This window comes from Microtus pennsylvanicus, chromosome 6 (assembly GCF_037038515.1).
Source record: "Microtus pennsylvanicus isolate mMicPen1 chromosome 6, mMicPen1.hap1, whole genome shotgun sequence".
Lineage (NCBI taxonomy): Eukaryota > Metazoa > Chordata > Mammalia > Rodentia > Cricetidae > Microtus > Microtus pennsylvanicus.
Genome location: NC_134584.1, coordinates 122,965,874 through 122,981,419, shown reverse-complemented (window position 1 = coordinate 122,981,419; position 15,546 = coordinate 122,965,874). Strand labels below are relative to the sequence as shown.

The 15,546-nt window shown below is 40.4% G+C and overlaps 1 protein-coding gene across 1 annotated transcript; it reads left to right on the top strand.

Annotated features, from left to right (window-relative positions):
• Positions 1-1,704: 1,704 nt before the first annotated feature.
• On the top strand, positions 1,705-15,271 carry LOC142852608 (uncharacterized). The gene is made up of 4 exons (XM_075977616.1): positions 1,705-1,862; positions 12,341-12,467; positions 12,662-12,722; positions 13,488-15,271. Exons 1-4 carry the CDS (start codon positions 1,860-1,862, stop codon positions 14,782-14,784), a joined length of 1,488 nt encoding a protein of 495 aa, XP_075833731.1. The 5' UTR covers positions 1,705-1,859; the 3' UTR covers positions 14,785-15,271.
• Positions 15,272-15,546: the final 275 nt, after the last annotated feature.

The window sequence follows — 15,546 nt, the reverse complement described above, 5'->3', positions numbered from 1 at the left end:
AGTTTACAGAAGCAAAAGCGTGGTTATCCGAATGCGGCGGGGGGGGGGGGGGGGCATGAATGGTTTCCTCTCTCAGCATGGATGCCTGACAACAGTCATCCTGTTCCTATCTTATAGCTAACCTGCTTTGTTGACATCCTATCTTATTGACATCTTGCCTTGCAGTCTTCCTATCTCTATCTCCTGCCCTCTCAGGCACATGGGATGTTCTTACGGGAGCAGGCTGGCTGCTGATCCGGAGAATTTTTTTAAAAGCAAACATGATGTTCCCCTGGGAGCATGCTAGCTACGGGTTTTGAGGAGGGGGTCTGTAGGGTCTTTCACAATTAGACATGGAGAGAACTGGAGTACAGAGTGAGTTCTTGTCAGAGGAGATGGGGAAGAGCAGACAGAGGCAGAGAGAGACAGAAAGAGAGAAGGGGAAAAGTGGGGAGAAGGAAGATACAGAAACTGTAACCACGTGGCTCCCTGCCCAGGACTAGCTGACTTCTGAGAGACCACACATACCCATAGGCATCATTGGTAAAAAAAAAAAAAAAAAAAAAAAATCTTAAAAGCTCAAGTGAATTTAAAGATGTTTTTTGTTTAATTATCATATTTAAAACAAAAATTACATTTATCTTGAATTTATAATAAGGAGTTAAATTACAGATTTTTTATTTTAGGTTAAAAGACCAATAGCATAGACACATTTGATAAAAATAGATTGTTGTAATTAATGTTTATATCAACATAAATTATATTTTGAAACATCTTTACACTCAAGGGGAATTTCTTCTCCTGAATAGACGTTATGCAGTATGGTTCATTTGGGAACATGATTTAGGGGGTTGAAGTGATGAGCAATGTGACACTGGTGGCCAATGGGTTAGATTTTGGGAAGAGGAGTTCTTCCCCAACACCTTAAATCTGTAGTATCCTGAAGTGAGGGCCTGGAGACCAGAGTGCAAAGCTAGCCACGCTAGTCAGCCATAGAGGCCAAGCCCTGGTGGCACACACCTTTGATCTTAGCAGCCACATTAGTTAGCCATAGAGGCCGGGTGGTGATGGCACATGACTCTAATCCCAGCCCTTGGCAGGCAGAGTCAGATCTCTATGAGTTCAAGCCTACCCTGGGGTACATGAGGTTGATCCAGTCTGAAAGAGAAACAGAGCTCACACCTCTGATCCCAGCACTTTGATCACATGACTTTAATCCCAGCGCGAGGGAGGTGGAGACAGGAGTGCAGTACAGTCTTTCTGCCTGAGACAGTCAGTCTGGCAGTCAGTCATTTTGTTTTCTTATCTGATTCTTGTGTGTCTCTCCTTGATCCCTGAAGTGCCCCTGTGTCAGGTAAAAAGAATCTTCAGTTCACCTGACCTCATAGTGAAGCCACAGAACAAACACCTCCTTTTGTGTTCTTACATCTCTTTAAAATTGCTAATATTCTGCGCACCCTTCCACCTGTGGCTGTGAAAGCTGTTCACACTGCGTGCAGGAGGAAGAAGAGGAGGGGCCTGTGGAGTGCCAGGAGGTGGCTGGATTAGCTGTTGGAGCCCAGGGCAACAGTTATTGAAATGAAAATATCTGTCTATCTGGAAAAGTCTGGGTCTGGGGTGGAAGGTTGGCAGAGGAATCGACTTGCGCTATGTCTTTAATCCTAAGGGCGGGACTCTTGTCACTCAGGCATTACCAACCAATCAGTGCCTCTAGGCCGAACTGCCAGTCAGAAGTCTTGCAGGGCTTTTCCCTGGCCTCCACTGCTCCTTTTGGGCTGCAGAGAAGCTGGGGCCAGTGTTTTCTTTCGCCTTTTGTGCTGCAAGTGCCGCTGCAGGGAGCTGTGAGAGGGCCGCGGGGCGAGCCGTGAGGCCAGGAGGACATGGTGAGCGAGGGGCTGCTTTCCCAGATCGGGAAGATCAGATGCGGAGATCCAGGATCCTGCGTGGCTGGTCCTGAGGGCCGGGTGGGAATCTGCAGTCATATTCCGTATCCTGTGAGCTCCCATGCGGTCCCTGCTGCTCCCTGGACCCAGGCACAGTCCTGTGTATAACTTTGCTTTGTGGGCTGCAGCCGTGCAGAGCGATGGGCGCAGGGAGCTGTGTGTGGAACCGTGTTTGGAGTCAACAACAAGGCGCTTTTGGTGCAGCCAGGGAAGGCGGGTTGAATAACTTGGAGAGGCCTGGTTTCCCCAGTATCTTTTAGATATTCAGTACTTTGCATCTGACCTGTACATGTAAGGTTCATTTACAGTTAATTTTGTGGAGGTTCTAAAAGGCATCTCCTGTGTTGGATAGCGCTGCACAGTTAGCTGTGGTGAAGAGTAGATTCATGACATAAAGAATTTACCCATGATTAGAGCTAGTAAGCTTCATAAAGCAGGAAATAACTGAGAAAGGCTGCATCTAAAACACCCCAAAGATAAGTTTATGCTAACCAGGCCTGCTAGAGATGAGCATTCTAGGGTACACAGTTGTTTTAACAGGATTGTCCAGATATTTGGCTCCAAACCTTTACAAAGGAGACACCCCTGGCTGTCGTTCAGCCTCTAGGCCCAGTCCCATATGAAAGAACAGGCTTCTAACAAGCTGCTCAAGGAGGCACTGCAGGGTCAACACCTACCCGTGCCTTAAAGTTGCAGTTTTCTAGTTGAGAAAGGCATAGCTCTGAGAGAGCGGCAGTATGACACCAGGCGACAATTTGACCAGTAAAACACTGTTGTGTTGTGAGGAGTGATTTCTCCCTGGGAGGACACAGGATTTCTAGAGCAGCTGCATTTGCAGCCTTTTAGAAACTGTTTCTGAGACTGCTCTGTGCTGGTGACCCAGGTGGCCCTGATTTCAGACTGTTGCACTCCAGGGCGATGACTTTGTTGTCCTCCATATTACATCTCCAAAATTCTTAAACTAAATGATTGCACCACCTCAGAATTTTAAAATTATCCATTTGAGTCATGGAGTCGGGGTCGACTGTCCATTGCAGTAACAGGAGAAGGATTTCCACATGGAGCCTTCGGACCAGAATAGGAGGAATCGTTTGTGAACACTGCAGGGGGAAACAGGGCAGGCGGTCAGCTGCTGGGGTCCAGTATGAAAAAGGCCTTGAACATTTAGGAGGAGTTAATTTGTAATTTCCCAGTAAGTGTTAACACAAGTCACGTGAATAAATACATTTCAGATTGGTGGGTGTACAATTTGAGAAAGTTGCCTTGAGAATGAATATTGAATGTGCTCATAAAGACATTCCTCCTAGTTCCATGATTCTCTAACTTCAATTTTCTGCAAGACTACCTTTTTATCATTTTTATCATTATTACTAATTTGTCATGAGTTCTCCCTGAACTTCGAAAGCAATGAAGCCATCATCCAACCTTCTGGTGAAAGGGGGGTCTGTCATTATGTTTTTTTATCTCTCCCCTGCATTTCTCTCCTGTCCTTTGAAGAAACTTTGGCTCACAGGTAGAAAGTTCCTTCAGTTCTCCTGAGCTCAAGCGTGAAGCCGCAGAAGAAACATCTTCTGTATCCTTAAATCTCTACTTGAAATTATTATTATTGTGGGTACCCTTCCATTCATGGGACAGGGAATCACTCCACTCAAACACTGAGGAAAGGGCTGTGCAAGCTGGTCCCATTGTGTCCAGGAGGAACGGGAAGAGCCCCCTGAGTGCAGGAAGACAGCAGGGTTACCTTGAGACAAAGAATCCTGAACTTGCCATGGGGGAACTTTTTTTCCTTCATGCAGGTGAGTCAGCTCAGAGGACTGAGGAATAGGCCATTGGCTGTAACTGTGTCGGGTTACAGTTGTCAGCAGCCAACACGTTTATATAGTCAAGATCAATCAGTCCCTTATTAATGGCCTTTCCTCTACTAGGGGAGGACCTACTCCTTCTCCCCCATTCCTAGGAATCCTCTCAAGAGTCAGTTTCATCAAAAGAGCTAATTTTACTGCTTCTTATAGACTTAGAAAGAAAAGTGATATACTCAACAGAGGCTGTCTAGGTTTTCATATCGACTCCTAAATGTCCCCCAGTTCCAGTAGTTTCTTCCCATATTCTCTCTCTCCATCCTTCACACACGCCTTTATTTATTGATTATATATAGTGTATAATCATTGTACTTATTAAGTATAGACTTATATTATTTTTTTTTTTTGGTTTTCGTTTGTTTGTTTTTCAAGACAGGGTTTCTCTGTGGCTTTGGAGCCTGTCCTGGAACTAGCTCTGTAGACCAGGCTGGTCTCGAACTCACAGAGATCTGCCTGCCTCTGCCTCCCAAGTGCTTGAATTAAAGGCCTGCGCCACCACCGCCCGGCTCTTTATTTTGCCCTTTTAATAACTGAGTAATACTCCAATGTATCAATGCACCATATTTTCTTTACTCCTCCTTTGATTGAGGGACTTCTAGGTTGTTTCCAGTTTCTGTCTATTAGAAATAAAGTTGCTATGAACATAGTTGAACAGGTGTCCTTTTGGTAGGTTAGAGCATCGTTTGGGTATATGCCAAAGAGCACTATAGCAGCATCTTGGGGTAGATCTATATGACATAATACTCTGTTCTGAAGTGTTCTGATATCATACAACAAGTCTGTTTGGGTTGCCATAATAGAAATATTTGCAAAGTATGATACTTGGAATTCTTGAGTATTATGAAAAGAGGATGAATAAAATATTTTTGCATTTAATACTAGTGATTTAAAATAATCATTTTGATTCTTCTTCAATAACTTAAAAAGGCTGTGCCTGCTGGACACACTCAAATTTTAAAGAGCCTTGATTATTGATGTAATAATAAAAGACTTGGCTTTGATTTGATTTGGTTTTTTTTTTTTTTTTGGCTTTTTCGAGACAGGTTTTCTCTGTGGTTTTGGAGCCTGTCCTGGAACTAGCTCTTGTAGACCAGGCTGGTCTCGAACTCACAGAGATCTGCCTGCCTCTGCCTCCCAAGTGCTGGGATTAAAGGCGTGGACCACCACCACAAGGCTGGGTTTTGTGTTTTGATACATTGTTTCTATCTAGTCCTGGCTGTCCTGGATCCTGCTGTGTAGACCAGGCTGGCCTTGAACAGGTCCTTCTTTCTCTGCTTCTTTGATACTATCTCAATATGAATCTTTGGTTGATGATTAGGAAAGACTTCAAGCTCAGAGATTTGCTTGCCTCTGGCTCCAGGGCCCTAGGACTAAGCATGTGCCACAAAACCTGGCTGAGATCTTGTTTATATGACTCAGCTTTCCTTCTACAAAGCTTATTTACTTGTACAATTGTGAACTTTTGCCTGTTTAGATTCTCCATTATTCTAGATAATTTTCCTGTTGGGGGTGTGACCCCGGCAGGGCTCATGCTAGGGAGGTGCTCTACCACTGAGGTGCTTTCTTCCTTAAAAATACGTGTTTGATGTTTGAAAATATTTTTTCTTTGGTATGATTTCAGTAAATAAATCAAGTGCTTTGCTCAATAAATCTTTTGTATTAGTTTTTATTCCATCTGAGGGTTTTCTCATAGTAAGATAATTGTGCCGTTAGAGGGCTTCATTTCTTAGTTTCTAAGGCTTTTTTGTTTTGTATATCCTATCTTTGAAAAAAGACTCAAGTTTTCTTGTGGATACTATTTACACTGAGTCTAAGGAAGTGTCTTTTTGTCACAAAGCTTAATGTATTACCTAAATTCCATTTACCCGGTTTTAAATTTTTTAATTAATGTATTAACTAATATATTTGAGCTAATTTCTTGGACAGCTCTCCTGGAATTTTCCTGTTTATTATCTGACATGCTAATGGTTGAAAAATTTATGCACAGTAAGAAGCAATGTAGAAGAAAATGTAGTACACCAACAGTTATTATGTTTCCGGGTAAAATGTGGAGTGTTGTCTTTTGGAGTAATGTTGAAGATGTTAGGAATTTAGATGGCAAAAGCCATAGAGAGCTGCACACAGAGCTTGATCAACTATTTCTGTAGGGCTAGGAATGAGGGAGTGTTGAGAGTAATGCAGGTAGAGAAGCTTGACAGGACATCACAGCATTTCCGTGGGAAATGGACTCCACGAAAAACTTTACTAGAGGTCATTAGTATAATGTTTGGTCCTCAAATCATTCTTGTTCTTTTCCATTCCCTGAGAAATTGAGTAAGGCCAAATTAAAAGTAATTGGTTGATTTACTTGACAATGTATTGATTTTGTTGGGTGTTTATTACTGATCAATCAACCAGGTCCATAGTTGAAAGGAAATATGTGGTACAGAAAGAAATAAAATAAATTAAAAAAATAAAATATGTGGTACAGAGGAAAACAGCATAGACAATTTCAAATGACCTTCCTGTGGTAAAGTAGACAGAGGCAGAAGATTTCAAGAAGATTAACACCCACAAAGGGAAGGTTCTTTTGGTCTGAAGCCTAGTAAGGTACCCTAAGGGTAAGATTCCATCCATTTAGGCCTCCAATTTATGGAAGGAATAGGCAACTTGGTCCCTGTTCCCAAGAGGCAACTTGGTACAGAGCCTGCTGCAACTCTTGTTCAAGCATGGAGGCGTGCATCCCTATATAGAAGCCAAATTTGAGGGGATAACCCTGTTCTGCATAAAAGAAAGATATAAAATGTATAGGTCCTATTTCTACCTTTGTGGTTTTATTCAGTTCAGCCCCTTTTTTGTTTTGTTTTGTTTTTTTGTTTTTTGAGACAGGGTTTCTCTGTGGCTTTGGAGCCTGTTCTGGAACTAGCTCTGTAGACCAGGCTGGTCTCGAACTCACAGAGATCCGCCTGCCTCTGCCTCCCGAGTGCTGGGATTAAAGGCGTGCGCCACCATCGCCCGGCCTCAGTTCAGCCCTTTGCACTCATCTATGTTTGGCAGAGTCAAAAAATTCAGTGAGGAGACTGTGAGAGTTCTTCGCATGACTCTGCGGAGATGAAGGCAGGGCTGTATTATTTTGAGAAGATGGGATATTGAGATACCCAAGCTATGAGACATCTGCTATGGAGAGCTGCAAACAGGGAGTAGAAGTAGCAAAGGAGAGACGTGTAAGAAAATCTGCACTGTGATCAGTGTGATTTTACCTTGTAGCATGAGTTCTAATAGGTTCTAATAATAAACGCCTGGAGTGAGATATATGAGTAAATGCTGAAAGATCAGCAAGGCAAAGGACCAGTCACAGCCATACTTTACCTAGCCAGTTTCTCTGCTGAAGAGAGAGAGATCCTGCCTCCTCTCTGCCCAGCCGTGTCACTTCCTTTCTGTTTGCACGTTCTTCCAGACCGCTTTGGTTAACGAGTGGGTAGCTCCACCCTCTGATCTTCAGGCAACCTTTATTTGTTAGAATACAAATATCACCACATTTCCCCTTTTTTGTCTTAAAATAAAAAACAAACGTCATAAATAATGTAAGTCTAAGGCTGGGCGGTGGTGGCACACACTTTAATCCCAGCACTCGGGAGGCAGAGGCAGGCAGATCTCTGTGAGATCGAGACCAGCCTGGTCTACAAGAGCTAGTTCTAGGACAGGCTCCAAAGCCACAGAGAAACCCTGTCTCAAAAAAAAAATAATATAAGTCTATACTTAATAAGTACAATGATTATACACTATATATAATCAATAAATACATCAAAAATGTCTAGTATATAGTAATTGACAAATTTAGTGAAAGTACTCCATATCCTATCTTGGTAAGTCCAAAATTTGTACCTATTTACTTTCTATTCTAACTTGCATTACCAAAACTATCAACTATCTTTCATTGTCTGTCACCCGTACATTCTTTATACCTCTTTAGTGAATTTCTTTGCTGAATCTGGTAACAAGGAAAAGTATAATTATAAAGTCTTCAGCTCTATCAGAGGCCAAAGAAGGATATAATATTACTAGAGTAAGCTGGAAATGCAAGCAAGTGACATCCAAAAGATGAAAAAATGACGGCTGGAGAGGTGGCTCAGCGGTTAAGAGCACCGGTTGCTCTTCCAGAGGTCCTGAGTTCGATTCCCAGCACCCACATGGTGGCTCACAGCCATCTGTAATGAAGTCTGGCGCCCTCTTCTGGCGTGCAGGCACACATGGAAGGAATGTTGTATACATAATAAATAAATAAACCTTTAAAAAAAAAGAAAGAAAAAAATGACAGGAACAGTTGGATACATGGACAGTCACCTGTAGGTGGTGGCTGCTTGTTCATTTTCCGGCTTCCCAGACTCAAAATAATTATACAGAACCTATATTTATTACAATATTGTTTGACCAATAGCTTAAGTTTCTTATGAGCTAACTCTTACATCTTAAGTTAGCCCACCTCTATATTCTGTGTATTTCCCACGAGGCTCCTGGTTTACTGGCAAGGCTCTGACTGGTGGCTGGCGTCTTTCTCCTTCAGAGGCTACGCGGTGTCTCCCTGACTACCTCCTCTCTCTGTATACCAGATTTCCCACCTGGTTATATTGTGCCCTGCTATAAGCCCCAAACAGCCTCTTTATTAACCAATGGTAATAAAATATATTTACAGCATACAGAGGGGAATCCCACATCAGTGACCCAAGGTTCCTCTACAATGTTGGGTCACCCATCTTCAGCCTACAGGCTTTGCATGTTGGACACATGTTTCTGTGAAGCAGGTATTCTACAGACCTTTCGTACCTTCTTAAATGCCATATGCGCAGATCTGTGAAGTATTTGAAGACAACCTGTCTATCTAAAATATATCTCTGTTTGATCTTGAATACATACTTAATATGTCTATCAGTTCTTTTGTGATAAGAGACTAATTGCTAACCTGCATTTCCTTATTGTCCTACATAGTTGGTAATCATAACTTTCAAGGGCTAAAAATACACTTTACATTGTTAAATGACTTGCATAGTAACAAATCCTTGAATAACCCTAGGAATGTATATACAGTGTGTTCTGAAAAAAACCTTCAAATTTATATCAATATACAAAAAATCCAAGGCAATGTAAAATATTGAAAAGAAGTAGTTGCTTTTTTGTTTGAAAGGTAAATTCAATAATCTCCCTTTTATCCTATTTCCATATCTCCTTTGTTTTCAGAGTAGATCCAATGATTTATCTTTATATCCTATCATATCTATATCCCCCATTTTTCTTTTGAAAATAAGAACTCTGAATCTAAAGTCCTTTTTTCAATTTTTTTTTCTTACAGTTACCAATAACAACTTGTAACCAACCCCCATAAATAATGAGAAATATCCATAACCCACTAAATGATCAAAAACCACCCACTCCCATCTCTGGGGATGTTGGCATGGTGTTCTCAAAATTACTTCCTGCTGCCTGGGGGTAACAGCATCTTTCAGTGATCCCGAAAAGTAAAATTTGGATGGTCAATACTCAGTGAAGTAGCTATATTATGTGTTGTCCAGTAGCTCTGTAATAGGAAGTCCAGGGCTTGTCTCAATTCCTAGGTAGAGTAGTTTTAGTCAGGATTATCTCAGATAGCCACTTCAAAATTGTCCTGAGCAGTTTGTAGTCCAAAGTCAATCTTTAGTGGTGCTTTTCAGCTTAGTGTGGTTATCATAGTCCTGATGGAATCATCAGCGTGGGGCCCAGCCTCCTTTTGGGACCTTCAGAAGTTATTGTTACGCATGGTCTTGGTTCACTGCAGGAAACATGAATATTTTAAATATTCTATGCAGCAGATATCAAAGAGGTTAAAAGATCAATATTATATATATATATATATATATATATATATATATATATATATATATATATATATCCAGAGTGCAAAAAAGTAATTCCTACTTTCCTGATAGGAACTCAAAGCTGAAATCATGTACAGGTATCTAGATGAAGCCTTTTAAAGAATTAGTTAGTACTGCATATAATCTCAAGAAAAGCTGGTAAGGAGTCAAAAATTTTAAAGGAGGGCTGGAGAGATGGCTCAGTGGTTAAGAACACAGGCTGCTCTTCCAAAGGTCCTGAGTTCAATTCCCAGCAACCACATGGTGGCTCATAACCATCTGTAATGAGATCTGGTGTCCTCCTCTGCCCTGCAGGCATACATGCAGGCAGAACATTGTATACATAATAAATAAATAAATTTTTTTAAAAAAATTAAAGGGTTCACTGGGTTTTGATCCTACTGCATGTACTGCCTTTATGGGAGCCTAGCCTGTTTGGATGCTCACCTTCCTAGACCTGGATGGAGGGGGGAGGACCTTAGACTTTCCACAGGGCTGCGAACCTTGACTGCTCTTTGGACTGGAGAGGGAGGGGGAGAGAAGTCGGGGGAGGAGGAGTGGAGTGGGGGAGGGCAGGGAAATGGGAGACGGGAAGGAGGCGGAAATTTTTTCAATAAAAAAAAGTTTTAAAAAAATTAAAGGGTTGAGAATAGTGGCAATACAATAGTCTTTTTTCTATTTTTCCTAAATTTTTTCTTCTGTCCCATTCCACATGCCTCTTCTGACATGAGACAGAGATTTTGGATTTTACGTTAACACACATGCTAGGGTTTAGAGAAGGAGAGAGGGACACTCCAAATCCCAAATCACATTTAATTTATGAGAGTCACTGTAGTGACCACGTGCATTTTTTTCACGGATACCCATCAATTAGCTTTAGTGACTGGAGTCAGTATGTAGTTGATTGGATATAAAACCTCCCAGATAGTGATGACTTTGAATTTGGTGACTTTTTTCAATTGCCTGTGAAACTTTTATTAAGAAGAGACTTTATGGATGGTTTTCCTCATTGGGGATGTGATATGAGTCTCTATATCCTCAGCCCATTTTTTGTTCTTTGTGTCTACTGCACTGTAGTTGAAACTACTCCGCCGGCTTCCTTCTTGTGCTGTCGTGCCTTCACCACCGTTAGAGACTCTATCTCTAAATCGTATAACATGCAGTCGAAGCAACTGCTGTTCAGTACTCACCCAGTTTCCAACGTTCTGGTTTTTTAATAATTTTTCTGTGAAAATAAGGTTTTTATTCGTAGCCCTGGCTGTCCTGAAAGTAGCTCTGTATACCTGTCTGGTGTCAAGAGTGGCCTCAAACTCAGAGATTCCCTTGACTCCATATTCCAAGTGCAGGGATTAAAAGATGGCCAACAATCCTGGCTTTTTTGTTTTCATATTATTGTGATGTGCCTGGAATGAAGGTTTTTTGACCATGACAAGTGTGTGCTGTTGTTCTGAGATTCACTTATACCTTAAATTTTATTTTATTTTATTTATTTATTTTTAATTTTTTTATTATGTATACAATATTCTGTCTGCATGTATGCCTGAAGGCCAGAAGAGGGCACCAGACCTCATTACAGATGGTTGTGAGCCACCAGGTGGCTGCTGGGAATTGAACTCAGGACCTTTGGCTTAACCGCTGAGCCATCTCTCCAGCCCCTTATACCTTAAATTTTAAAATTCAGCAGTGGCTATCATTCGGTTTCCCAGGATGGCATGTATTCTTGACATTAATACTGCCCGGGACTTCTGATTCACTAGATTGCATGTATGTCATCTTCATCTTGCCTGTTGTGTTTCTTTGAATTTTTAATAAAAATGCATGTTTTACCTTTAAGTATGTAAATGCAGAACATGGGTACCTGGCCCTCACGTGATCAAAAGATGTTCTCAAAAACCCTGAACTTGGAGAAATGGATAATTGTGTTCTCTGAGGTAAAAACTAGGAATTTAGCCCAAGTGTGTAAGACCAGCAGGAGCTAATGAGATATCCCTCTACTCTGTGTTGATTATTTATGAACAACATTTAATTTGCTGTTTTCATTTGTGTATTCATAGCTGTTTAAACAGTCAGTGTCTTGTAGTAATATCTTATTGATGTTACAGTTTAATCTGGGACACTTTGGGTTTCTGGAAGATGAATACAGATCTCTTTGTAGGTAACATCAGTGGGAACCTCTGAGTTCTTTCTATTTTTTTGTTTGTTTGACTGAATTTTGCAAGAAACACATGGTCTTAATCTGTAATTCTGTCTGTCCTGGATCTGACTGCATAGACCAGGCTGGCATTCATTTCCAGGGCAGATATACCTCCTGCCTCTGACTTTTGACTGCAGTGCTTAAACGTGTGAGACAATATACCCAGCCTATCTATTTTATTTTCTTCTGTAGTTAATAATTGTTCATGCAATTTCTCTCCTGTGTACTCTGTGCTGTTGATCTTTTTTACTTGTCTCTATGTTTTTAATAGGCCTTTCTGTTGCAAGGTGATATCCTATTTACAGGGTACAGAAGTGAGAGAGGTTAAACTCCTGTTCATTTTCCTTCCAGCGTGACTTGGTGATTACATTGTAATGTCTATATAATGGAATAAGTGTAGGGAGTACCAGAATTATATGACTATATTGTCAAAGAAGTAAACATTTACAATGTTGTCACTATCATGCTTTCTGTTGTACACATGTGTGGATATTACAGAATGCAGTGACCTATGATGATGTGCATGTTGACTTCACTTGGGAAGAGTGGACATTGCTGGATCCTTCCCAGAGGAATCTCTACAAAGATGTGATGCTGGACACCTACAGGAACCTCACTATCATAGGTAAGACTGAGTTTTCCTTCAGGGTTTTAAATAAGGGGACAGCTTTTCCTTAATTTTTGATGTTCTTCTATAATTTCATTGAGAAAGAAGAATGAGGTGAATAAATCAGACATGGTTGTAAGGTGTACTTAAGGTTGTAATTTACATTTTGAACACTTTTAGTAATAAACTTTATATTTTCTACTATATTGTAGGATACAGTTGGGAAGACCATAATATTGAAGAACATTTTCAAAATTCTAGAAGACAAGAAAGGTAATTACCATGTGCAAACTGATACAATGTGCCTCTGGAGAAATTGTAATGTGTCCTGGAATTTTTATGCAAAAGCAACAGTGTAAATAAGCCAGCTTCATGAGCATTGATGATTGTGAAATTCCCATTAAATCATATACCTCAATTTCAAGAAGGTGAATTACATCTGTAAGCCATTCTTTTAATGAACAAGGAAAGAAGGCCTTAACGATACCACCATTTGAATCATAGCTAAATGAGAGCTATGCTGTAGAACTGACAATTTAGTCTCATATCACTTATATTAGAAAATGTATACATGTTGAAGAGGTGATAAGTGCAGCTCTAGAACCTTCTAATAAGCTAGCAGTCCATAGTAAACTAGTGTTCCTAATTGTCTTGCTGTGACTGTGCTAAGTTTAGTGAGATTGGCATCTAGAGTCAAGGGTCTGCGGGCAGTTGTTATGGAGAAACCTTACTCTATACCACATGTCTTTATCTGAAGTTTTCTATTTTTCTGCAAATACATGAAAAATCTCATACACAAGAAAGATTCTGTAAATGTGAACTCTTTAATAAAGTATCTTAGCATCACAGGTATCTTCAAAGGTGAAAACAACCTGAAATGAAGGGGAACAACATAAGTGTAAACCCAGTAATAAAAACCTTGAGATCTTATTCCTCTTCATAGTTGAACTAAATAGTAAAATGTATTCATATAGATATGAAGATTCAACTGTGGTTTGAACATGATAAATCTTTTACATGTGTCAATTATCCTTGCAGGCCTGAACGAAATCACACTGGAGAGAAAGCTTCTGTGTGTAGTCAGTATGTTAAAGTCTTTGCTTATGACAGGCATCTTCAAAGGCATGAAAGCACACATACTGGAGAGAAACTGTATGAAGTTAGTCTATGTGGTGGAGCCTGTGAACGTGATAGAAATCTTCAAATGAATGAAAGAACACAGACTGAAGAGAAACCCTATGAATATAATCCATGGGGTGGAGCCTTTACTCCTCACAGTCATCTCCGAAAGCATGAAAGAACACAGACTGAAGAGAAGCCCTATGGATGTGATCAGTGTGGTAAAGCCTTTGCACATCCTAGGAATCTTCAAATACATAAAAAAACACATAGTGGAGAGAAACCCTATGGATGTGATCAGTGTGGTAAAGCCTTTGCACATCATAGAAACCTTCAGTTACATAAAAGAACACATACAGGGGAGAAACCCTATGGATGTGATCAGTGTGGTAAAGCCTTTGCACATCATAGTAATCTTCAAATACATAAAAGAATACATACTGGAGAGAAGCCCTATAGATGTGATCTGTGTGGTAAAGCCTTTGCACATCCTAGAAATCTTCAAGTACATAAAAGAACACATACTGGAGAGAAACCTTATGAATGCAATCAATGCACTAAAGCCTTTGCACAGCAAAGTCATCTTAAATGCCATAAAAGAACACATACTGGAGAGAGACCATATGAATGTAATCAATGTGGTAAAGCCTTTACATGTCACAGTAGTCTTCAAATACATAAAAGAATACATACTGGAGAGAAGCCCTATGAATGTAACCAATGTGAAAAAGCATTTGCTGATTTCAAATCTTTTCAAATTCATAAAAGAAGCCATACTGGAGAGAAACCATATGAATGCAATCAATGTGGTAAAGCCTTTACACAACACACTAATCTTCAAACACATAGAAGAAAACATACTGGAGAGAAACCCTATGAATGTAGTCAGTGTGGTAAAGCTTTTGCATGTCACAGTAGTCTTCAGATACATAAAAGAACACATACTGGAGAGAAACCCTATGAATGCAATCAGTGTGCTAAAACCTTTGCACAAATTGGTCACCTCCAAACACATAAAAGAACACATACTGGAGAGAAACCCTATGAATGTAATCAGTGTGGTAAAGCCTTCACTTCTCACAATGCTCTTCAAATGCATAAAAGAACACATACTGGAGAGAAACCCTATGAATGTAATCAATGTGGTAAAGCCTTTACACAACATGGTAATCTTCAAACACACAGAAGAAGACATACTGGAGAGAAACCCTATTAATATAGTCAATATCATAAAGCCTTTGAATGTCATAGTAATCTTCAAATGTATACAAGAACACATACTGGAGAGAAACCGTATGAGTGTAATCAATGTGGTAAGGCATTTCCTCACCATAATGGTCTTCAACTACATGAGGGAACACATACTGAAGAGAAACCCTATGAATCACTGTGGTAATGTCTTTGCGTTAATCAGCAATCTATGAACTTATCAGAAAAAGATGTACTACAGATTAACCCTAAAAATATAGTCAGTGTGACAAAATTTTGCAGTTTATACAGGAGTAAACCTGTTTGTGTGCAATCAATCTATTAAAGCCTTTGTTTATTGCAATAGTCTTTGAGTGAGCCGGGCGATGGTGGCTCATGCCTTTAATCTCAGCACTCGGGAAGCAGAGGCAGGCGGATCTCTGTGAGTTCTAGACCAGCCTGGTCTACAGAGCTAGTTCCAGGACAGGCTCCAAAGCCACAGAGAAACCCTGTCTTGAAAAACCAAAAAAAAAAAAAAAAAAGAATTTATGAAGCCCTATGTGTAGGGAAAATGGTTGAGCCAAAATCCACACCCTCAGCAGAGAAGTGGGCCTCGAGTCTGGGATGTCTGGAAGGTGAAATGAGTCCAGGAACACAGGATTCTGATGCAAGCTGACAGACCATCAGCTGCAGGCCAAGTTCTTCCTCTTCCTCTGTTCCTTGCCCCGAGCTTCAAACCTCAGTCTTTTATTGTAAATTTACACAAGGAAAATGATTCTTTTTACTTGCA